The sequence below is a fragment of the Odocoileus virginianus genome, chromosome 3 (genome assembly GCF_023699985.2).
Source record: "Odocoileus virginianus isolate 20LAN1187 ecotype Illinois chromosome 3, Ovbor_1.2, whole genome shotgun sequence".
NCBI classification, from domain to species: Eukaryota; Metazoa; Chordata; class Mammalia; order Artiodactyla; family Cervidae; genus Odocoileus; species Odocoileus virginianus.
Genome location: NC_069676.1, coordinates 84,631,283 through 84,657,941, shown reverse-complemented (window position 1 = coordinate 84,657,941; position 26,659 = coordinate 84,631,283). Strand labels below are relative to the sequence as shown.

General features: G+C 37.9%; 1 protein-coding gene and 1 long non-coding RNA gene across 2 annotated transcripts in view; one reads left to right on the top strand and one right to left on the bottom strand.

Moving 5' to 3' along the window:
• The window catches only part of ADGRV1 (adhesion G protein-coupled receptor V1), a 544,484-nt gene that overhangs the window by 515,360 nt on the left and 2,465 nt on the right, over positions 1 to 26,659 (bottom strand). The window contains exon 2 of the mRNA XM_070465812.1: positions 1,655 to 1,839. Within this exon, the coding sequence (XP_070321913.1) occupies positions 1,655 to 1,839 (185 nt within the window). The remainder of the gene's footprint in view (positions 1 to 1,654; positions 1,840 to 26,659) is intronic.
• On the top strand, positions 6,865 to 17,453 carry LOC110150239 (uncharacterized). Its single transcript, XR_011485027.1, has 3 exons — positions 6,865 to 7,023; positions 16,904 to 17,119; positions 17,264 to 17,453. It is a non-coding gene; the product is annotated as an uncharacterized lncRNA (long non-coding RNA).

Sequence of the window (26,659 nt, the reverse complement as noted above, 5' to 3'; positions counted from 1 at the left end):
CACAAAGAGTCGGACATGACTGAGCGACTGAACTGAACTGAGCAAGATCAACTGTAGCTAAAATTCTCCCAAAGAAGATGTGTAAGTAGCCTGCCAAAACATATCAGGAAAAAAATTTAATGAAACTACTCTTTCCAAAACTTTTGACTTGAAGCCTTATTTATATTCCCCCAAAGCACCAATAAAGACTCAATTTTTTAGTATACCAAATTTATTAGTCATTATAAACTTTTCCTCAGAACTTTTTAAGACCTCATTCTATAACATCAGCATTGCTAAGATTCTCAAAGGAGCAATAATTATGAAATTATAAAGCAGCAACTTCTTGTGAAAATCCAAATGAGATTTTTTTTCTGCCAAAGAATGCAAAATGAGTAACTTAGCTACTAGGAAAAAATCATGATTGAGTATAAAGAAAAAATGAAGGATGTATGGGGATATTATAGTCAATGTCTAGTTCTCATTTACAAAAATGAAGTTAGTTTTAAACACTTAAGAAATCCAAGTTGTTAAGGGTGTTGAAAAACTTGTATTCATACCTTAATAAAAAAGTTGGCACAATCTTTCAGAAACTGTTAAATATCAAAAGACATGGATACAAAGAGAAAATCATGGTCCTATAACCCCAAAATCATTTAACAATCCAAAATATGCAGAAATTGGTATGCATGTGTAAACAGTTCCATCAGAGCAATATTTACAACAGCAAAAATTGGAAGCAACCTCAATGAAAAACTGTTGAGAAATGACTGAGAAATGACGCCACCATCAAGAAAAGTTGTGAATATGATAGAGCAATCTGAAAAAGTTATCAGGATATGATCAAAATTATATGTAAAGGGCTATAAAATTTAATAAATTTAAAAAATATAAATATATAATCAAACTAAAAATAATTTCAAATAAATACAAACATGCCATAAATTAAAAACTAAAAGCAATGAAAAAAATTATAACATTGGGATTCTTAGTTTTTCTTCTTTGTCTCTTTTTATAATGTTTCCCTATCAGTTAAAAAAACTTATTTAAAAAAAAAAAAATCCAAGTTGTTTGGGCTTCAAATATATCAATGTCCTTAGTATTCATATGATATGATTTTCTGGTTAAATGCAAACACAGATATGTGTACATACAACCCATCTACTAACTAAACTGTGAGCAAGATAAAGCAATAGTCTACCAAATTTCTACTTCTCACTTCTACTTACTGGACTTAATTTCTCCCAAATGAGGAGCTCCCTAACATAAATGTTTTTTTTTAATTGCCATTCCTCTACATTTAAAATTTCATATATTTTCTCTCAGTCACTTGATTCTAAGCAATAAATCCAAGCAGAGATAACTAGAATCCAAGTTACCCCGCAAAAAATTTAATAGAAATACTTGACATTTTTGCTTTATATTTGTTTTAAAATAAGCACATTAACATTTTAAAATAACCAGTCTATATTTTTAAAATACTATTACTGTCAAATACACATGCTACCTTAGATCACTCTATAAATCTCCAAGACATATAAAAGGAATGAATAGTTTATCTGCAAATTATTTATCATAATGGAACTACTCAGGATCTCAAACAGTTAAAGACATTCTGATCACTAAGACATTTCCTATCTATTTCTGTAAAAATAGAACTATTGTCATTGCTTACCGATACAATCGCAGTAACATTTGCTGGGTCTCCTATCCTTTCAATGACAAGACGAATAACTGTTGTACTTGTTTCATTAACTACAAATTCTGTTCGTCCAGCAAACCTGATCTCTGTTTCTCCAAACACAAAAGGGATGAATAAAGCTGAAAGAAGATTTACTAATAAAGATGCAGAGGGCATCCCTATAGGGAAAAAAAAAAGGACTTTGTTCACAAAATGTATCCAATATATTTTCATGAGGGTGCACTGTCTACAGATATAAACACAGAGTGAAGAGTTAGTAAGCAACTAAGACATAAAAATATATCAAATATTAAGCTATCCAATTCAAATATGTGGTCACAGAAATATGTCAAAAATGACAATCCTCTTCTGTGGTACTGTTTACCATTCATAAGTACTTTGTTTTCTTTAACTTTGTTTAACTTTAACTTTGTTCTTTGTTTCTTTAACTTGCATATTAACTTGCATATTAACAGTAATAACTTGCCTTACATTTATCAAATTTAGTTTATTAAAAATAAATGTTCCTCCAATTTATTCTAAGAAAAACCTAGGCAGCAACATGTGAACTGAATTAAAGCCCATCTTCCCCCAAATCAAACTGTAAAAGACAAGCAAAAACTAAAATTATCAAAAGGACTGATAATCTTCATGTGACATTATCTATTTGACAATTATACAAGTATCAATATGAGCAAAACTCTTGGAACAGTCACACAAGGCAGTTAGTGAAAGCCAAAGTTTATTTCTTGGTTGTATCTGCTTTTCCCATAGTTTTGTCTTGAGAATGCTTTTCAAATTTTTCAGTTATTGGAAGAAAATGCTAATCCTTTGAAAGAACACCTAAGTTTCCAGGACTTGAATTTCTCCATTGTACTAACTAAAATACTAGTATCACTTCTTAGAAAATGCCCATGCTTCTTTAAAACGAAGCAAGTTTGGCAAAGCGTTTACTTTCTTTTGCATAACCCTTATTGTTTTCTTCTTCGTACAATGTGTGTGTTTATGAGATGCCAATATTGTTCCTACTTTCAGCTCTGTGTGATTCAAGTGTTTTCAAAAGCACAACTGCGCAGGGGCCTCTTGAAAGATCTGCTGTTTTGTGATGTAGATGTATCTCTAAAAATGTGAACAATTTATCTCACGGATCATTAAGATTCCAAAGGATTATGTGAGCAGTCACCCGAACATAACAAGTTCATGGCTTTTACAAAAGAGTTGCATTGCGTACTCTATGAACCAAAATGCTTCCTATTAATCTTTACCTTGGTCAAGAAGTAATAAAATTTTCATGTAGCTGCTATTTCCACATGGCTACACAAGGCTTCATATTTAGGAACCACCAGATACACATGTTCTTAACGTACTTTAGGGTTAAAAGGCAAACTACTCAGTGGAATATATTCAAACAAGGCAGTCTGGGATTGACTAATGATGTCTCACATGTGTGAGGCTGCAAAATCCGTAGACAGGGATGCAGAGTTCAGATAAGAGTCCAGGAAAGAGATGCAGACCAACAGGGACAGATATTCCAGACATTTTTTACACCTGTGCCTTCTCTCTTAGAAAGCCTGCCATGGGGCTAAGGGACTCGGGAGAAGAAATAAGATAGCAGATAGTTCCTGCTCACCAACCGCAACCTCTTCCCTGACTTCTAAGCCAGGAGTGTGCGCTGAGAGAAAAGAAAGAAAAAAAGATGAAAGAGAAGGAAAATAGGAAAGCCTAGGTGAGCCAGGGAACTGGGAGTGCTGGGCTTAACCAGAGACAAATGAAGATCTTTTGTGGAATTCTAAAGCCAGAATAATTTTACATCTCACTTATGACAAATGGTGGGAAAGAAAGCAACTAGGGACAAGAAAGAGAATGCTGAGTGGAGGGGTGTGGAGGTAGCAACCCAGGCCCTGGACGTGGAAGAAAAAGACAACTTTGGTCTGTTGTGGTTTTGAAAGAAAACTCAATTCCTTGAATGTGAGATGTGATAGAACCTTGATCGTGGAGAAATAAGATGACACCTGAAGTTCTAAGTGAGAAAGAGTGAGACGAGTCATAGCATGCTGCTGCTGCTGCTAAGTCGCTTCAGTCGTGTCCGACTCTGTGCGACCCCATAGACGGCAGCCCACCAGGCTCCCCCGTCCCTGGGATTGTCCAGGCAAGAACACTGGAGTAGGTTGCCATTTCCTTCTCCAATGCATGAAAGTGAAAAGTGAAAGTGAAGTCGCTCAGTTGTGTCCGACTCTGTGCAACCCCATAGACGGCAGCCCACCAGGCTCCCCCGTCCCTGGGATTCTCCAGGCAAGAACACTGGAGTGGGTTGCCATTTCCTTCTCCAATGCATGCAAGTGAAAAGTGAAAGTGAAGTCGCTCAGTTGTGTCCGACTCTTAGTGACCCCATGGACTACAGCCCACCAGGCTCTTCCGTCCATGGGATTTTCCAGGCAAGAGTACTGGAGTGGGGCGCCACTGCCTTCTCCGAGGCATAGCATGAGAAGGATGAATCACTCGTGGGAACACAAGTCTCAGTCTGTTCACATGTAACAATCGACTCCTAGCTTTGTGAAAAAATACTGATTTGCAAACCCAGAAATTCTGATCCACTTAGTTCAGGGTAGGGTTCAGGAGTCTGCATTTAACAGTCCGCCAACTGATTCCAATATAGTTGATCCTTAGAACACACTTGGAAATACACTATCCAAAAGCATGAGGAAGTGTGAGGGATGTGTCTTAAAGGAGACACAAAATAAACCACATTTGGAGCTTTAATTACTGAATTTTCCAATGCAACGCACTTGAACTTACTGCAGACCTTCCATATTTTTTTACATATTATTAAACAGAGTTTTTAAGATTTTTTTTTAATGTAGACCATTTTTAAACTCTTTATTGAATCTGTTACAACATGGCTTCTGTTTTATGCTTTGGTTTTTTTGGCTGCGAGGCACATGGGATCTGAGCTCCACAACCAGGAATTGAACCTGCACTCCTTTCACTGGAAGATAAAGTCTTAACCACTAGACTGCAAGGGAAGCCTGTGATATAGCATTTTAAGATTCCATATATCCTGAAGAAAAAGTTTAAGACCTATAGAAAGTAATCACAACAGCAAATGCTTATACAGTGTTGTTCTAGGTACTTTATACACAAAAACACATTTAATCTTTACAACATCTCTGTGAAGGTATCAGTATTATTAACCCCATTTCATAGCTCAGGGAACTAAGGCACAGATATTAGTTAACACATGCAGTGTCCCTTATTAGCTAAGTAAGTGGCTGGCAAGATTTGAAACCAGGAGTTCATCTCCAGACTCCCTACCCATAACCACATGAGACTGTCCACTACATGTTATTCCTACAAACCATACATCTCTGTCTTGAATAATATGGTAGGTCATTTATGCTACATATTTCCAAGCATTCTACTATTTTAAACTCATGAACAATAACCAAAACCACCATCAGTTCAATTCAGTTGCTCAGTCATGTCCAACTGCGACCCCATGGACTGCAGCACACCAGGCTTCCCTGTCCATCACCAACTCCCAGAGCTTACTCAAACTCATGCCCATCGAGTCGGTGATGCCACCCAGCCATCTCATCCTCTGTCATCCCCTTCTCCTCCTGCCTTCACTCTTTCCCAGCATCAGGGTCTTTTCTGATGAGTTGGCTTTTCGCATCAGGTGGCCAAAGTATTGGAGCTTCAGCTTCAGCATCAGTCCTTCCAATGAATATTTAGGACTGATTTTCATAAAACTGTATAATTACGAGTCTCCTAAAAGTTTGCACCTTATTACTCTGATAAACTGAAACTATTAAACATTTATTTACCTAGAACTATGATTCTCTTGACTATTTAAAATATTTAACAACATCTTTTAATGCCAGGGCCGATGAACTCAAATGATGCATTCTTCCAGTCTCCCAGGCAATTAGATGCTGTGGTTAGGTCAGTAGATTCATTTCGGATTGGCGCACATCAGTGAGTTTTGAGAGATTATGCAAAATGAACAAACAAGCATGATTGGAAATGCCTCAAATTCTGTGACATCACTGATAATTGAATCGCCTCTGCTTTCATCTTTTCAACTTGTAAGAAAAGTTTTTGAGGCAAAGCTGGCATCAAATGGAAGTTAGATGATGTAGAAAAAGCTTTGAAAGTGAAGTTCCCATCAGAAGGCAGGCATAATTACACAAGTGCTGAATAGTTTCTTTTTTAGGGTAACTAGGTACATTTTCCTCTATCATACTAAAAATCTAGTCTTGGAATTCCCTTTATTAAACTAGCAGACTAGGCATTAGTGACTGACACAACACACAAGTCTTACATCTATTTAGCTCACTTTTCCTCTTATTAGATTAAATGAATATTTTACACAACCCACCAGTCTACCTATTTTAAACATCTCTATAAAATGAATTTCAAACAACATACATTTAAAGATCATTATGTGCTTATTTCATATTCTGTCACAATTGTGAAAGAGTAATTTTAGTTTTACTGACTCATTCCTCTGAACTGTAATGGCGTGATATTCCAAAATTCAAATCTTCTCATTTCCAATTATCATCTATGTTACCCTCACGACTCCCACTACTCCTCAGCATGATTCAAAAAAAGAAAATTTTTCCTGCCAGTGGGTGATCTCTTATCTCTTAATCAATCTCTTACTGTGTTTAAAGTGTTTACTCATATTTAGGTTACTTTCTTACTTATTTCCCAAATTATACTATGAAGTTTGGGTAGAGTCCAGATAATATGCAGATACAAAGTTTCAGGTTCTTGGATTTTAGTAATTACATTCAGCCTCTCCGTGTGTAGCTTCCTTGACAGCTCTGCTGGTAAAGAATCTGCCTGTAACACAGGAGACATCGGTTCAATTCCTGGGTCGGGACGATTCACTGGAGAAGGGATAGGCTACCCACTCCTGAATTCTGGCCTGGAGAATTCCATGGACTCTCTGGTCCATGGGATTGCAAAGAGTCAGACATGACTGAGCGACTTTCACTTTCACTTTTCATTCAGCCTATCCAACAAGTCACCTAATTCTAACCAACATCCTTCAAAATTAAAATCAGGGATATATTAGAATAGCTCTAACAATGCAAACTGGTTGCTTTCAGAAGAGCGGGTTACAGTTTCACCTAACATCCGTCCACTGAGCACCTACTATACTATACGTTGTGTAACAACTACACTAATCACTGAGGACATAAAGGCCCTCAAGAGACGGCCCCTGGCTCCTGATACTACTCTCAGGGCTGGGCACGGACTTAGATCAGGCCGATGAGCGTTAACAAGACAATTCTGACGAAATAACGCCATTTGCAGCAACATGGACGGACCTGGAGATTATCGTACTCGGTGAAGTAAGTCAGACACAGACAAATATCATATGATACCACTTATATGTGGAATTTTTAAAAAATGATACAATGAACTTATTAACAAATCAGAAACAGACTCACAGACTTAGAAAACAAACTTACAGTTAAAGAGAAAAGGTGGGGGATTAACATAAACACAATACTACATATAAAATAGATAACCAATACGGACCTACTTCATAGCATAGCCAACTCTGCTTCAAACTCTGTAATAACCTAAACGAGAAAAGAATTTGAAAAAGAATAGACATGTGTATATGTATAACTGAATCACTAAGCTGTATACCTGAAATGAACACAGCATTGTAAATCAACTATAGTTCCAATATAAAATGAAAAAAGAAAATTTTCAGACACAATTCTGAGACTTTTGCCTAAGCATAAAGATGCAGATTCCCTCTACTGTTGGATTCAGAATCGTGTTGATTGGGACCAGCTTTCTCTGAAGTCTGAAAGTAAAGCCACACAGCCAAACACAGATCCAAGAGGTGGAGAAGTGCCAAGTCTTGATACTCAAGTTCAAGTCCCTGAATCCAGTTTTACCCTTGCCTTTTCAGTGGCTGAGGCAATAAAATACGTTTTCTACTATAGCCAGTTTGGTTTAGATACTCAGGCACTTTCAGCATCAATATTCATCCATTAATGCAAACCTAAGACACTGTAAACTCATGTTTGGATATACCAAGTGGAAGATCCCTCCTCTTCCATGCTCATACTCAACAGCCACGGCATCTCATAAACATCTGAGAAAGGACGCCACACCAGCAATCCTTCCTCTTTTCATGTAATTGTTGCTGCTTTTTAGTTGCTCAGTCATGTCCGACTCCTGGTGACCCCATGGACTGAAGCCCACCAGGCCCCTCTGTCCATGGGATCTCCCAGGCAAGAATAATGGAGTGGGTTGCCATTTCCTTCTCCAGGGGCTTTTCCTGACCCAGGGATTGAACTCGTGTCTTCTGTACCTGCAGGCACATTCTCCCAGGCTGAGCCGCCAGGGAGGCCCCCATGCAATTATCACCACCATCTATAACACTTCCCCCTCCACTCTGAAACGGACAATTACTAGTGAGGAAATTTACAACAGATACACAAACCAAAACTGTCTTCACAACAGAACAAAGCAAGATAGGAGTATATCACTCTGATTCAGTATTCTGAAAAAGTTAACACCCTTCTGACTGTCCTAAGGAATCCCAGGATCACGATTCTTCAAACAAGTCAGGCATGAATTCCTTTCTCTTCCTTTTTTTCTGGGTGTCTAGCTCTTTCTTCCCTTCTGAAAATCTGGTATTTGCTGATTTCATTCTTCACTTGCATTGTGCTGTGCTCAGTCACTTAGGTTGTGCCCAACTCTCTGCAACCCCATGGACTGCAGCCCACCAGGATCCTCTGTCCACGGGGTTTTCCAAGCAAGATTACCGAGTGGGTTGCCACTTCCTCCTCCAGGGGATCCTTCTGAACAAGGGATCAAACTGGCACCCTCTGCTTTTCCTGCACTGGCAGGCAGATTCTTTACCACTGAGCCACCCAGGAAGCCTTTTCATTTGCATTACTTCGCACATAAACATATTAAGTTTCATTTATAAAACAATACCTGCCAACACAATATGCTCTAATAATCACTGAATTTTGAATTCTGTTATCTAGGATATTACCTTCCTCTCATCTTGCCTCTTATTAATGGGTACCATAGAAAAGGTAGCAAGTATCAGTTCAGTATCAGCAAGTATCAGTTGTGTCCGACTCTTTGAGACCCCATGAGTCACAGCACGCCAGGCCTCCCTGTCCATCACCAGCTCCCAGAGTTTACTCAAGCTCACGTCCATCGAGTCGGTGATGCCATCCAGCCACCTCATCCTCTGTCATCCCCTTCTCCTCCTGCCCCCAATCCCTCCCAGCATCAGGGTCTTTTCCAATGAGTCAACTCTTCGCATGAGGTGGCCAAAGTATTGGAGTTTCAGCTTCAGCATCAGCCCTTCCAATGAACACCCAGGACTGATCTTTATTATATTCTAAATAAATGGGAAAGGTCTTCTACTTTAAGCTTCAAGAAGTGTGTAGAAACAAAACAGAGAAAAATCAATAAACATAAATCAGGACCCAACAGATAATAAGGTAAAGAAAAACAGGAGAATTCAACTGACGTGCCGATTTTGAAGCAAGCAACTTTCATACATAACCTTTCATCAATCTGAACGTTAACTTGGTCTTTTTAAGTTTCACAATAAAAACTGCACAACCTCTATGAGGACAGGACAAGGGAAAGACAAACATGACTAGTGCAGAACCGAAGGGCTACATTGATTTTTCAGCTTCAGCTGTTGTCTTGCCCATGGCATAGCAAGCATCTTCCCACGGTGGGACCACCAGGTAATTCATACTGAAAATATGATCCTAATGGAGCAAGGCTTTCAAGTTTAGAATTACTTGAATTCTATTACATTTACTAAAGGGCATTCTCAAACTATAGAATTACTCCTGTGGAACAACAGAGGTTTCATCATTCACACCATCAATTATTCAGCCTCTTAAGAATTCTTAATCTGTGTTACTGGTATTTGGCAAGTACTACAAAAATTGGCTGTTTCCTCCTTCCATACTAAAACAGAATTTAAATGTGCATCTTTCAAAATCAAATAATCTAATGTTATAAATTGAGGAAATGCTAAATACTTTTAAATGATAAAAGGAATAGTCTCACAGTTTTTCCGACTATAAATGTTTCTTACTTTATATATATATATATATATATATAACTTACAACTTAAAGGAAAATATTTTATTCAATTGTAAATGACATATGTGTGATACCATATTAAAAAGGAACAAAAAGGTAAACAATAAAAAGTTTTCCAAGCACCAAACCCCACCAGACATATGCTTCTTCTACACATAGTCCATTACGGTTATCAACTTTATCTGCCTCTCATGACAGAATCTATACATATATTAAAATGTATGTCTAAAGGAGAAAATTCATGTAACAAATTCTGTTTTCTTCTACATAGAGACTACAGGAATCAACACATTTTTTTCAAGACATAAATAGGGAAATGCTAGGCTTCAAGGTAGACATTCATCATGGGAAAATATTTACTGTCTCAACAACACACTGTCAACTTTATAGATCTCATCAATAAAATGATTATTCCCATTGCCTTTTACTGTATCTACCAATTCACCCTCCAGGGAAGGGCAGACACAACTATGGAAACTTGAAATTTACTAGATCTCATAATATCAAACCTACATTCCTCAAGATCTACATTAAGCATGACCTCTATACCTGAAACACAAGAGTCATCATGAGATCCCCTTTTACTTCATCCTGGGACTGTTTTTAATTCTTCCCTGTTTGATCTCCTGTTTACTGATTCCACATTTTCCTTTTTTGATTACTTGATTTATTCTCTTGTTTTGATGCAGAACATCTTCCAGTAACTTCCCAAGAAAGTGTATGTGAATATAAATGTTTCAGGTTTTGCATATCAGAAATTACTGTAATATTAATCTTCCATTTAACTAATACTTTCATTGGGTATAGAATTTTTGGTAAAAATAGTTTTCTTTCATTATTTTGAAAGCCTGTTCCACTGTTTTCAAACTTCCAATGTTGCTGCTAAGAAATTCAAAATCATTTTGATTCCCAAGTATTATGTGTTTGCTTATTTGTGTTAGCCAACACCCCCCCCCCGACCCCACCCAGAATGTATGTTCTTCTCTTTGTCTAAAGCATGAAACTGCACAAGATTTTTCTTGGAATGTGTTTATTTTTGTCAATTTGGCTAAACAGTCAGTCAGTCCTTTTCACTCTTATAGACATCTTTAGAGTATCAGAAATTTTTCTTACACTATTTCACAATGATTTCTTCACCTTCCATTTTCACTGTTCTTTCATCCTGAAACTCGTAACACTGGTTTTCTCAGACTAACCCTCTAATTTTCTAATCTTTGTCTCTAATGTCTAATCCTTTGGGTTTTGCCCTATTTCAGAGAATTTAATTCATAATAAAATTTCAATTCTTCTAATTTTTTTGCTTATGCCATTGTGTTTTCAATTTCTAGGAAATAGTTATAGTCTGTTGTTTTCCCCTTAACCCATTAAACCTTCTTTTGCTTCTCAGAAAATACTTATTTTTTAAATTTTCTGTTCTCTTTATGGGGGCTTCCCAAATGGTGCAGTGGCAAAAGAATCCGCTGGCAATGCAGGAGACACGAGTTTGATCCCTGGGTGAGAAAGATCCAGAGGAAATGGCAACCTACTCCAGTATTTTTGCCTGAAGAATTCCATGGACAGAGGAGCCTGGCAGACTACCGTTCATGAAGTCGCAGAAGAGTTGGACATGATTAAGTGACTAAATAACAACAACAATATTCTCTTTATAGTCTTTATTACCTCCAAGTTGCTTTGTTATTTATTCTGGTATCTATCTTCTATGTAATGTTTCTTAATTTTTCATGAGCTCATGTACTCTCATTTTTGTAAGTCACCAAATAAGCAAATAACAACACTGATCAAGCTGCTCCTATCTGGACTACAAGTGCCCACCAAGGAAAAAGGGTGAACAGTGTGGAGATGCTTCAATTCTAGAGCTATGTGGGGTGCTACAAGATCACAGATTTCACCTGTGCTCTTTCAACTCCACTTTGGCAAAACACAAAATGAAAGATTCACTACACTAACTCCTTTGAGGCAAACTCAAAAGCAGTAAATTAAGTCAAGGTATGTTCTTGCATCACCGACTCAACGGACACAAGTTTGAGTAGACTCCAGGAGTTGGCGATGGACAGGGAGGCCTGGCGTGCTGCAGTCCATGGGGTCGCAAAGAGTTGGACACGACTGAGAGACTGAACTGAACTGAACTGATGTTCTTGCAGCCACCAAATATGAAAGCTCTTCTGTCAAGAAGAGGTAAGATACACTTGCCTTTTTGCTCCTTTGAAATATAAGGATCCTGTGTCTAAAGGTTTTTTGAATCACCATTAGATGGCACCCCTCCATCTTCCAAGACAATCAATAACAATTTCTCAAATTATGAAAAGAGGTTGTAAGAATTTTTGCCACCCATAATGCTGTACAAATACAATTTTTAATCCTTCATAGAACTCAAAGGCAAAAGTCAAAAATAATTTTCTTGAAATTAAAGTCTCACTGAAAACAGTTCCAATTAGTTCCAGTCTTTCCTAAGATTCAGTATTAACCTAAAAAACAGGTGGGGAGAGGTTCCCTCAGCCACTTTTGTGTAATTTCTTTCTATTCTGTACCTACTTATGGAATACCATCTGTTTTTAGTAAGTATCTAGGTGCTCGTATTTTCTAAATGAATTATTTGCCCTCATGAAAGGTAAGGGAGAAAGCTTCATAAACAAATTCAGAGGTTTCAATCCAGAGAGATGTGTTTTTTAGTCTAAACTGTACTTACAAAATAACACTAGAGAATTTTTGCCAAGATCATAAGTGAAGATTCTGCATTTTAAAAAAGTGGACTTCTAGACTATTTTCACAGAATTGGTAAATCTGAGTCCACATCTTTACACAATACTGATTGGCTGGATCTGAGTGGCAGCTGTTATTTGGACAGAGAATTTGCTCTCCAAAAACCTGCCCATGTCTCCTCAGTCTAGAGTCAAAAAGGAAAGCAAAATATTTCATATATTTACGCCATTCATAGAGGGAAAAAGAGGCACAAATGTGCATCTGCATAGATGCACAGACACACACATTCACTCATGACACATCTTGTGGACTGTCTCCCTGCAGAGTTCCAGGCATTTGATTTTATAAGACATTGGGAAGCAGTCCTGGCATGTGAAGATTCTGTGATAGGTGCTATGAAGCCTCTAGCGGGACGCTGGCAGGACGTCTGGGGGTCAAGCAGGAGCTAAATACTAAGGCTGGAGTCAGACATGGGCTCCACACTAGTCTCAATCATCTTCCCACCTGTGTGACCTTGGACAAATCAATTCACTTCTCTGGGACTCAAGTTCCCTCAAGCGTTAAAGGCAGGAAAAAAGAACAGCTACAGCATTAGGGTAGTTTCATCCTCGTTGGCCACAAAGGGCCAGATTCCAGGCTCTAGGTCTTCAATGTCCACGTGGTCAAGAGAAACGGATCGGGCAATCTAGACTGCCTTGGGTACAGACCATCCTCTCAGCCACCCACCCTTAAAGCAGCAACATCAAAATAAAAGGAGGCTGTCTGAGGTAGATGCAAACATTGAGAATTTAGGAAAGTTGGAAAAGCACAATGAAAATCCATCATGGGCACTGACTTCAAGGTCAGAAGGGAATGAACTGCAACGTTGTGTTCGAAGAACAAAATTGTGGGGTTCCTGAAATTCCTGGATGACCTGAAAAACTTGAACCAGAGTATTAACTAATTCCACACCTTGTTAGGGACATGGGAAGCAAGCATCAGGGTCTTTTCCAGTAAGTCAGTTCTTCACATCAGGTGGCCAAAGTATTGGAGTTTCAGCTTCAGCATCAGTCCTTCCAATGAATATTCAGGACTGATTTCCTTTAGGATGGACTGGTTGGATCTCCTTGCAGTCTAAGGGACTCTCAAGAGTCTTTCCCAACACCACAGTTCAAAAGCGTCAATTCTTCAGTGGTCAGCTTTCTTTATAGTCCAACTTTCACATCCATACATGACTACTGGAAAAATCATAGCTTTGACTACATGGACCTTTGCTGGCAAAGTGGTATCTCTGCTTTTTAATATACTGTCTAGGTTTGTCATAGCTTTCTTCCAAGGAGCAAGCATCTTTTAATTTCATGGCTGCAGTCACCATCCACAGTGATTCTGGAGCCCCAGAAAATAAAGTCTGTCACTGTTTCCATTGATTCCCCATCTATTTACCATGAAGTGATGGGACTGGATGCCATGATCTTAGTTTTCTGAATGCTGAGTTTTAAGCCAACTTTTTCACTCTCCTCTTTCACTTTCATCAAGAGGCTCTTTAGTTCCTCTTTGCTTTCATTTTGTCAGTATTAATTGGGTAAATTAATAACAATAATGCACAATTACTGAGCAGTTACTCTAGGTTAGGCAATGTGCTAAGAATAGCTAGATGGAACTGCCTAGGTAATTGACAATGCTGTGACTGATGGAACATGTCAAAAGCGGTTTGTAAAGTTTTGTGTTGCAGATTTCTCGCTGGATGGTGCTCCATGGTCCGGCACACCAGTTGAAGTTGACAGCGATCAAACTGAGACATTAATGGAAAACAGTCAGCATTATACCATGCAGGAGATAGCCCAATATGCTCAAAATACCGAAATCAAGTGCTGGAAATCACTTGTACCAGCTTGGTTATGTTTATTGCTTTGATGTTCGATTTCCACATAAGTTAAGCAAAAAGAACCTTCTTGACTATATTTCCACATGCATTTCTCTACTGAAATGTAACAAAAATGTTCCATTTTTAAAAACAAGTTGTGATGTGTAATGAAAAATGGATACTGCACAGCAATGTAGAACAGAAAAGATCGCTGTTGTTGTTCAGGTGCTCAGTCCTGTCTGACTTTTTGTGACCCCATGGACTGCAGCTATCCACTTTCCTGTCCTTCACATCTCCCGGAGTTTGCTCAAACTCATGTCCATTGAGTTGGTGATGCTATCCAACCATCTCATCTTCTACTGCCCCCTCCTCCTCCTCCCCCCAATCTTTCCCAGCATCAGGGTCATTTCCAATGAGTCGGCTCTTTACATCAGAGGGCCAAAGTATTGGAGCTTCAGCTTCAGCCTCAGTCCCTCCAATGAATATTCAGGGTTGGTTTCTTTTAGGATGGACTTGCTTGATCCCCTTGCAGTCCAAGGGACTCAAGAGTCTTCTCCAACACCACAGTTTGAAAGCTCTTCAGCGCTCATTCTTCTTTCTAATCCAACTCTCACATCAGTACATGATTCGTACATAATTACTGGAAAAATCTGCTAATGCAGGAGACGCAAGAAATGCAAGTTTGATTCCTAGGTTGATAAGATCCCCTGGAGGAGGGCATGGCAACCCACTCCAGTATTCTCACCCGGAGAATTCCATGGACAGAGGAGTCTGGTGGGCTACAGTCCATGGGGTTGCAAACAGTCAGACATGACTGAGCATGCATATCCAATTTTATTACATAATTATTTAAAAGAAGGAAGAATATCATATTACAAAATATTATAGTCTATTTTAAATGAATTTTATGATGCAGTATGTTAATTTAAAATAAAATACTTTAAATATAAATACTAAATATACATACATGTTTATGTATACAAGTGAATATCCACCTGGAAAAGTACTGAAAAAACCGTGGTCAACTTTAGGCAAAAGAAGTTTGAAGTGATTTTGCTGTTTCTTTGTGTTTTTCTATTTTGTTCATAGTTACTGCGTTTGAAAATGTTCTACTTTGGTCATTTGTAACCCTATTTTGAAAAGCAAAATACCAAAATTTAAAACTCTGAAACTGAAGATCATTTTCTAAATAAGATCTAAAACTAAAGATCATTTAACATCCCCATCCTAACACTTGAATTGTAGCTATAAATCTCCAGGGCTTAATATAATCTAAGAATTACAACCTTAGAATTATATGAATGTGTTCTCAAACCATTATAAAATAGGTAACTTCTAGATATGTTTAGTGCCAAAGTGTTTTTCTAAAACAAAAAAGGGAGGAATATCAATCAAAATAAGAATGTAGACAAATAAATCTCTCATCATCTTTGTACCTTCCCTGTTTTCTTCCTTATCCTCCATTCTGCATCTTCTTCTTTCAACTATAATATACAACTTCAGAAAAGAACACAGTTCCCCCTACACAGGTCTATTTCACATGCTTCTATGAAATCCTTTCTACCCAAAACTTACCTTTGAAGAAAATACACCAGTGAAAAAGACTAATAGAATTCACTGTGTGTATCAACTACACTATCTTTCATCTCTTGACTTTGCCTTAGGAGACCTGATATCATGAACTGAAATACAGGAAGCATTTTTCTGATAATGCAATGACTCCCTCAGACTTTTGCTCCTTTTTTATTTTGCCTTTGATCGATGTGTCCAGGGTACAAAATACCTTGAAGTTATACCACCCACTCTGCCCTCACCTTCTAGCATGGTAATTGTCCCTTCTTTCAATCATAAAGTTTAATTGGCTTTTTTTAAAAAATGTATCATTTTTCTATCTGTATTTTTGTTACAATTCATGAAAAACAATACTCTGTTAATTCTTTCAATGTTAATTTTTAATTTCACCCTATTTTCAATCCACAGTTTCATTTAAACTTACAAAATCAAATGAGAGCGTTGAGGCTCTGAGAATGTAGACTAGAAGTGAAATCTTCACAAGAACTGACTCAGCTGAATTTCTCTTGTAACTTGGACTTAACTTTCCCACTATCAGACCACACCCTTTCCCATTCTAAATATCTCCCATTTCTCTAAGTTCAGCCAACTTGCTATAACTCTTAAACATGCTCTAGTGGTTTAGGATGTGCTGCAAAGATCATAATACAAAAAGTGACTGAGTGACTTTCCTGGTCCAGTGGTTAAGAATCCACACTTCCAGGGATTTTTCTGATGGTCTAGTGGTTAAGACTCCATGCTTCCACTACAGGAGTCATGGGTTCAATCCTTGGTCACGGAACTAAGATCCCAAATGCCAAAAAAAAAAAAAAAAGAATCTACACTTCCAATGCAGGGGACGTGGGTTCCATCCCTGGTTGGGAACTATATGCCCACAGCCAAAAAGTAAATTTTTTTTTTTTTAAATGTGACTGAAAGAGTAGGTGGTCGGTCAATTCCTGCTTCTTGAGTCACTTTCTCATGTGGCTTCCTGATGCCACATTCATCTGCCTTCCCTTCTCACTCACTAGGTACCCTTCAGTCTCCTTTGCTGGATCCCTGTCTTCTGATGTCCGTGTGATAAAACAGTCCAGGTCCCAAGCCCAGACCTCTTCTGCATCTACATTCATTCTCACTGGGATCTCACTGACCTCACTGCTTTAAACACAGTCTTCCAAATGTACATCTCCAGCCAAACTTCACCTCTAAATTTGGAATTTATTCAGCAGACTATTTGACATCTCTAGGTATAAGTAATTTTTTAACCTGATTTTTATTTTCAAAATATATAATGCATTTCCATTAATACAAGCTCAAACCTATAGTATAACAAGGTATATTCAGAGAATTCTCACTTCCATCCATCTATTCCTTTCTCCCGCCACCCACAGGTAACCACTTTTACTAGCCCTGGAATTATGTTGCCAATGTTTCTTTTGCAGACTGAACAACACATGGACAAACAAACTGAAGCAAGTAAGATTAATTGTATATCAAGTGGTGATATAATCACTGACAAAATAATTATTTCTAGTGGCTTTAGAACATAGTATTTTGACCATCTGATCTAAGTAGAATAAATTCTAAGAATACACGCTGCTTCAACGAAAGTTTATACTTCATTCAGTATTCTTACTGTCAGTGGTAATATCAGTATTATTATGTTTACATTAAATTTGTATATTGTAGAATACACATTTCAGAACCATATTTTACACTCTGTAGAATATATATATTGACACTGCATATATTGTAGGATAGAACAAATAATAAGTAATTACATAAGAGAGTAAAGAAATGATAATAAAAGCAAAGAAGCTATGCCAAGTCTTTATAAGGTTAAACCTAAGTTGGAAATAGCAGTAGCACCTCATGACTTTTTTTCTTTGTACAAATAGGTGTTTCCTGACTGTGGAACACTAAAAAGGCTTATAAATAATGACAAACCCATAACAGTAAGCATTACTAGTGCCCACATTTTTGTTTCTAAACAGCACTCCCCACTAAAAGGAACCAAGGGTCTTTAGAGGCATAGCTGATTACCTGGGGAGGAAAAATATATAAAATGAACCTGAACATCTCATAACAGCAAGGAAGCTACTGAAGATTAAAGAGGTCATGTCAGTGGAGCACAAGAAGAATATGAAAGGGTTTCCACTGGCCAAAGATTAAAACTTTGTTTGTCTAAGTGGGTAAAGACTGCAACTGTTTGAAATACATGGAATACATAAATCCTTAAGTTTAAAAGGATACAAAAATCAATCACTCTGTCTGTCTGTCTCATTGGTCACCACTAAATGCAACCAGGGCATCAACTCCTTACTCTGAAATTAACATTTAAAGGGAAAGAATTAAATATTTATCCTATCTATCCTGGGTAAATTCCTTTTCAGAGTAACCAAATAGCCTAGTTAAGGAAGAAGTTTTCCTTTAAAAAATTCCAGTTAATGTGGCAAGAGGGACAGAGTTAGAAAACCACCTGTTTGCCACTTCCAAAAAAATAACTAAAGAAATGACCATTCATGGATGAAACAATTAGATTAAAACTTTAAAAAAATAGATTAAAGATTCTAATGCAAGACCTGAAACCATAAAACTCCTAAAAGAAAACCAAGGGGGTAAGCTCCCTGACATTGGTTCCGGCAATGGTTTTTTTATATTTCACATCGAAAGGAAATTCAACAAAAGCAAAACTAAGCGAGTAGGACCATACTAAACTAAAAAGCTTCCACTCAGCAAAAGCCGTCAACAAAATGAAAAGGAAACCTGCAGAATGGAGGAAAATATTTGCAAGCCATGTATCTAGTAAGAATTTACTATCCAGAAGATATAAAGAACTCATAAACTGAACACCAAAAATATCTGATTAAAATATAGGCAGAGGAACTAAACAGACATTTCCCAAAGAAGACACAAAAATGACCCACAGGTACATGAAAAGATGTTCAACATCATTAACCATCAGGGAAATGAAATCAAAACCACAATAAAATATCACCTCACACTGTCAGGATGGCTGTAATAAAAAAGACAAGAGATGTGGAGAGAAGAAGCTGGGCAGTGTTGGAGGGAATGTCAACTGGTGCAGCCACTGTAGAAAACGTTATAAAGGCTCCTCAAAGAAACTAAAAATAGAACCACCATAGGATCCAGCAATTCCCCTTCAAGGTACATATCTGAAGGAAACAAAATCACTCAAAGAGGTATCTGTATCACCATGTTCACTGTAGCATTATTTACAATAGCCAAAACATAGAAACAACATAAGTGCCCATCAATGAATGAATGGATAATGTGATAAATATGTGTATACACACACACACAGGAATATTATTCAGCCATAAAAAAGAAGGAAATCTTGCCATTTTTACAACATGGATAGACCATGAGGATTTTATGCTAAGTGAAATAAGTCATACAAAGAAAGAGAAATATTGTATGACCTTACTTATATGTGGCATTTTAAAAAACAAACTCAGAAACAGATTACATTGGGGCTGCCAGAGGGAGATGGAGGTGAAAATGGGTAAAGGCGTTCAAAAACTATAAACTCCCAGTTATAAGTTCTGGGAATGTAATACACAGCATGTTGATTACAGCGAACAAGATGGTATACATATTCAAAAGCTGCTAAGAGAGAAAATCTTAAAAGTTCTCATTACAAGAAAAAATATTTGTAGCTATGTGAGGAGAGGGATGTTACCTAAACTACTATGGTAATCATTTTGCAATATATACATATATCAAATCATTTGGCAATACACCTTAAAGTAATACAGTGTTACATGTCAATCATATCTCAGTAAAACTGGGGGTAGGGTGTTAATGGGAAACTTCTGAATGTAGAGACTGGGCTTTCTGACTGTTGATTTAAATCCAAATCCACTGCTGACGCCTACTGTCACTAAAGACAGAACCAGACATGTCCATATAAACACCGTATAAAGTTTACAGCACCACCTATATTGTCCAAAAGACAGAACCTGAATCTAATGGGGGCTTGACAGCTAATTCCCAGTTTACTAGGCAAAAGATAAAACAAGGTATAAAGAAACCCATTAAGTATTCCAAAAAGAAAGACACAATCAAATGCAGAACACAGATACACCAGGTGATAAATTACCAAATTTCTTTAACACATTAAAGGTGTGGGGGAAAAGGGAGATTCAAAACGACTTTGAGATTCTGTCAGAAGGAACGGCTAAGAATTATTTACATCCTAATTATAAGAATCAAACTCTAAAAACACATATTTGAGACAATCAAGGAAATCTGAAAATGAACTCATTAGTGAACGAGACTATAGGATTATTGCTAATTTTGTTAGGTAAGATGACAAGATTGTGATTATGTAAGAAAATAACCATATTTTTACAGCTTCCTGCTGTGATATGTTGAGATACATGAAACATATACAAAAAATCTTGAAAATTGCCAATTCTGAACAAAGGTCTGTCTGGTCAAGGCTATGGTTTTTCCAGTGGTCATGTACGGATGTGAGAGTTGGACTGTGAAGAAAGTTGAGCACTGAAGAATTGATGCTTTGGAACTGTGGTGTTGGAGAAGACTCTTGAGAGTCCCTTGGACCGCAAGGAGATCCAACCAGTCCATCCTAAAGGAGATCAGTCCTGGGTGTTCATTGGAAGGACTGATGCTGAAGCTGAAACTCCAGTACTTTGGCCACCTCATGCAAGGAGTTGACTCACTGGAAAAGACTCTGATGCTGGGAGGGATTGGGGACAGGAGGAGAAGACGACGACAGAGGATGAGATGGCTGGATGGCATCACCGACTCGACAGGCATGAGTTTGAGTAAACTCCGGGAGCTGGTGATGGACAGGGAGGCCTGGCATGCTGCGATTCATGGGGTCGCAGAGAGTCAGACACGACTGAGCAACTGAACTGAGCAAGAGGTGTAAAGGGATTCATTTTACTATTCTATTTATGTACATATTTGAAAGCTTTCATAGCAATATCTATTTACTGACAAACTCACATAACAATCAAAGCTCTAATTAACTTAACACTAACTCTTCTTTTACCCCAACTAGGGCCTGCCACAAGCTGTCCTCTTAGGCAAGATCCTTTGAAAATGACTTCAGCTAACATCCCTATTGTGAGTGTCATAGCTGGCTCTTGGGGCTCACTTCCCTTCGCTGCTGTGGAAGGTGATGCACACAGCATCACCAGACACATCTCTCCATCGTGCTGAGCTCTCTTGTTAACATTTTTGCTACTGTCCTCAACCACAAATAAGACTCTTCAAGCAGAGCTGAAGCCCTCCCCACCACATTCAAGAGAAGGCACAAACTCAGATGGTAAAGAATCTGACTGCAATGTAGGAGACCCGGATTTAATCCCTAAATTGGGAAAATCCCCTGGAGAAGGGAATGGCAACCCACTCCAGTATTCTTGCCCGGAGAATCCCATGGACAGAGAAGCCTGGCAAGATACAGTCCATGGGGTGCAAATAGTCAGACACAACTGAGCAACTAACACACATACACACACACACACAAGATGGGATAGTCACAGCACTTCCATGCATTTCCAATATAAATTCTCCCCAGAAAATCCTCTCTCAGACTTAACTCTTTTACTTTATACGAAGACATTTTTCAATTATCCAATTAGTCTCTGTTATCTTCTTTGAAATTCTGAGTCTTGATAATTCCTCACAACTCACTTTGACATTTGACAGACAACTTTTTTGGTGCCTCAGCTGAAAATTCCAATTTATGGAAAATGCAGGGTACAACAGAAACTACCACAACACTGTAAATCAACTATATGCTAATAAAATTAATTTTAAAATAAATAATTAAAAATTTTAAATGCATAAAAATATTGCCATCAGGAGGTCAAGTGGCTCTAACAATGAAGTGGTTATTAAGATTACATGAATTAATTTATGTGAACATATGCTCCAAATCATAAAGTCAAAGTGAAAGTCACTCAGTCGTGTCCAACTCTTTGCGACTCCATAGACTACACAGTCCATGGGATTCTCCAGGCCAGAATACTGGAGTGGGTAGCCTTTCCCTTCTCCAGGGGATCTTCCCAACCCAGGGATCAAACCCAGGTCTCCCGTATTGCAGGTGGATTCTTTACCAGCTGAGCCACAAGGGAAGCCCAAATCATAAGGCCCTAAGCAAATATATTAGGTTTTTTCAAAGGAGCTTAAAATATTTTGCCTCATCTAAAATTAGACGAATTTGTTCAAATGTCAATTTATTTCATAAAGCACAATAGACCCTTTCAGGAAATTACTTAAGGTTTCAGATAAATACACAAGTGCACACACACACACACACACACACACACACCAGAATTAGTGATATCTGACAAACTATACATTAGTGAACTGGACATGTCTTTTACTTAAAGTCCAACTTTCAATCAAATAATCTATTAACTGCCCTCCTTAACAAAATAACATTTTAAAGCTCTGTAATTTACCTTAGAAGAAAAAATAAATTTATTTCATTTTGTCAACTCAACCGTATCATTTAGATGAGTGCCTACCGAAAGGACAGATGTCATCAGAAAATTGAATTCACTGTGCATCATGTAATATACAATCACATCTTTTATTTTAGCATATCCTAGAAAGGTCAAGCATTATGCCAGCCATGACCATACTTCCCATCTTAAGAAAACCTACAGCCACTAGTGAGGGAGAAGTCATTGGTTGCAAACTGTTCTTTTATTTTATCACAGTTTGGTTGTATTAAATGAATTATAATTGGCAAAGATCTGGGCTTCCCAGGTGGCACTAGTGGACAAGAACCCACCTGCCAACGCAGGAGACATAAGAGATGCGGATTCAATCCCTAAGTCAGGAAGATCCCCTGCAGGAGGGTAGGGCAACCCACTCTAGTATTCTTGCCTGGAGAATCCCCATGGAGACATGAGCCTAGTGGGCTACAGTTCATAGGAGGAGGGTAGGGAAACCCACTCTAGTATTGTTGCCTGGAGAATCCCCACGGACAGATGAGCCCAGTGGGCTACAGTTCATAGGGTTGCAGAGTCAGAAACGACTGAAACAGCTTGGCATACACACAACTGGCAGAGATCTATGCAAGTAGAGTTCTAAGTGATAAAACTTCAAGTCACACCTGAATCATCTGCCTTATACAATGACATTGAGCTTAATAGAATGTATAGAAGGGATAAAGTTCTTCTAAATGCATCCTGGCTATTTTATTCACCTCTCTACTGACCCAGCAATTCCACTCCTAACCAAGAGAACTGAAAGCATTTATTCACACAAAAACTTGTACACAAACTTGTCCATAATACAATAGCTAAAAATTAGAAACAATCTAAATGTCCATCAATTGATGAATGGATAAACAAAAAGTAGTATATTCACAGAATGGAATTACTATTCAGCCATAAAAAAGAACAAAGGACTTTACGTGTACAAACACACTACCACGTGACAAACCTTGTAAATATCAGGTAAGTGACAGAAGGCAGACACAAAAGGCCATATACTGGATGACTCCATGTATGTAACATGTCTAAAAGGACAGAAAGTAAACTGGCTGCCAAAGACTGGAGAGTGGGGAGACAACAGGAAGTGATGGTGAATGGGAACAGGATTTCTTTTTGAGGTGATGAAAATGTTCTGGAATGACAGTGTTGACAGCGGCACAAATTTGTAAACACATTAAGTGACACTGAATTGTCTACTTTGAAAGGTGGATTTTTTTGTTGTCGTTGTTAGTGAATTATATCTCAATTAAAAAAAAATTCATACCACCATACATCAGTCATCTTTTTCTCTTCTGTCAACAAATTGATCTAATATGTATCTGGGACGAGACAGCCAGATCATTCTTACCTGTGCACCTTTGATCCAAGACATTCCTCAGGCCCTTCTCCGTACCTCTCAGCACTCCCCCTCCTTTACCACTCTTCAAAGTGCAGATCAAGTCCCCCTATTTCCAGGACACTTTCCATCCTGAGTTGACTAGTCTGCCAGAGGACAGGTAAGCCTTTGATTCATTCCTACTCATCAACACTGGCGAATGCAGTTGAACAATATACAAACCACTCTATTTATAGCTACAGATAGGGCTTTGTCTTTATATCACCGACTGGAAATATAAAGACCATGCAGTTCTTTCATATATGTTCTCAATTATAATGATCACTTATAAGGCTTGTATCTAATACATGCCTTCTTTCAGTTAAACATTCTTTGAAAAATGAGGAATGTATTATTTTACTTCCAAATAATTATATAACTATAACTTTGCAAAAACAGGATTGTATTAAAAGATGAGCTAAATTGAATTATTGCCCCATGACATGGTTTAAAGGATAATATTATTCCAATTATCCTAACAAAAGGATTATCATAATACACAGTGGCTCTTTCAGAGGGATATCACTATATGCATGAAATATACTAACAGCACCCTAATAATCAGAATTCATGACTAAAGAAGCTTACAAAATCTTATTTCCAACTAGCATACAAATACAAACCCTTGAATTATTTCCACAATATGCCTCAGAGCACTTGTTTATTTGTTGTAACACTTAAGAAAAAAATTATTTTCTCTTTAAACATACTCCAAAAAAAAAAAACATACTCCCCACAGAATTCTTTCTTGCAGAAAGGAGCAGAGTCAATATAAATAATTAAGAATTGCTTCTTTTTTTGTGAATTTTGAGTCATCTTCCTCAATTAATTCTAATATATTAATATATACCCTCTGTTTATTGCACATACTACATGCAGAAATAAACTATTAAGAGTACCACACAATGCCTTTTTGAAGTTGCATTTGATTTGAAGCTATTCAGCATCTTTCAACCTGTGCCCCATTTCAATAATGACTATTTAATAATTACAATCATCCCCTTATTAGCTTGGCATTTCATTTTCCATGCCCTATGGCACCCTACAGTTGAAGGCAAGGAAAACTCTCTGTTGATTAGTTATTTAAGACCAGCAACAATAACTATGCTGGAGAGAAGGCTACTTGGAGAGGATTACATAAGAGCTGGACTCAACAGCTTCAGACAGAGAGCAGCAAATTATAAACCCAAGTACTTCGTTGCATGTAAGCAAATTGGCTAGCTGAAATGCTAATTGCCTTTCAGCAAAACTAAAGACAGACAGGGAACCTTGTACTTCAGAGAATGAAATGCATTTTTACTCCACTTCTGCACTATTGTCTTGCTGAGAATCGTCTGAAATCTATTCATTAAGGTAGCTCTTTCCCTAACCTTTAAATTGTGGGAATGTTATTTAGCCCCTACCACCACCACTAATGTGCTCATGTGCCAAGACTGGAACAGATGGTTGGACTTAAGCCATGTTAAGCCCCTAATAAAGTAAAGCATGAAAGAATTCCACTCCCAAATACATAGTACAAATCAAGAAAACATGCCCCGGGAAAAGGAATTTTAAATGACACATACATCTATGAAATGCAAATAACCAAATAATCTTTAAAACTAACATTTACAATATAAAGATATTCAAATAGAAGCCCCAGCCTTCCTCTATAACTAATAATTTTGTATTAGTTCAAAACTCATGGATGGACCACTATTCCAACAGTCAGTCTGACTCCTTTAGATGAAAGGAGGTCCATTCTGAGTTTTCAGAATCCTGAATAAACGAATGAGAAATTGTCCTTTCAGCATCCTGCCCCCACTCTGAGGGACAGGCAGACTCACGCCTGACTGCACCAGAAAGGGCCCCGTGACCACCTGCCCGACAGCTGTGGGAGGGACTTGGCGTGGGACATGTTAAAGTGTATAGTGTCCCAGTGCAATCAGAAAACACAGCCTTTGTATTCCCACAGCCTCCTGTGTCCCAGTTCCACCCTCCTCTTCCTCTGCCACACCTCTTATCAGGACCACAGAGCTCCGTTGCTCTGGCTTCCTGTGTGGCCTGACATCCCAGCATATCAGAGAATCCTCCATACATTCAAAGATGCCTTCTGTCCCCCCAGTCCTGCCCACTGAAGGGAAAACAGTCTACATTATGTGGCAAAATCAACTTTCTGTACTACTTCATTCTGCATGAGAAGGAGACAGTTCAGTTTACTAGCGGCATGCTTATCTTCATTTCTCAGCAAACATCTTTGTTTATAGAACAGTTGAGTGAGAGAATGCTAAGACTAAATAGAGCTTTAAACCATCAACGGTTTAAATAAATAATTCAGCTCTCACCCTGATTAGGCAGGAGTCAACAGAAGGAAGACATCTCTCTGGCTGGCTAGTCATCAAAACCTTTGGATAGTGGAGTTCCTGGGGATTTTTCTTTCTTTTTTTTTTTTTCTGTACCATTTGAATTTACTACATGAATTTGTATTAACTTTACATCTGGGAAAAAAGTCAGAGAGATGTGTACACTCAACTGTGTGTAATACTTAGCTGTCTGATTTTTTCCCCCCACGAAATCAGGGAAATGCCCATCCATCTCCACGGCAACATACTATATACATTTGATAGTAAAATTAAATAACCATCATCTAAGCAGCTTAATACGCTTTCTGAGCATGTATCAATTGTCTAGTTACTCTGTACATGAAGCCAAAGTAGTGATGGCATAGTGCTTCCACTGTGCAAACTCTGGATCCAGTGCATCAAAACTAGATCCAAACTCTGGACCCTTGTCACAGGTAAACAGGTGACAAAGCCATTTGTTCAACATATCACTTTGCTAAATCCTACAGATACTAGAGAAATACAAAATATACTCACTGTCCTCAAAGATTTTGTGTCCTAATTGGGGCAGCCTTGAAATTTTCCATAACA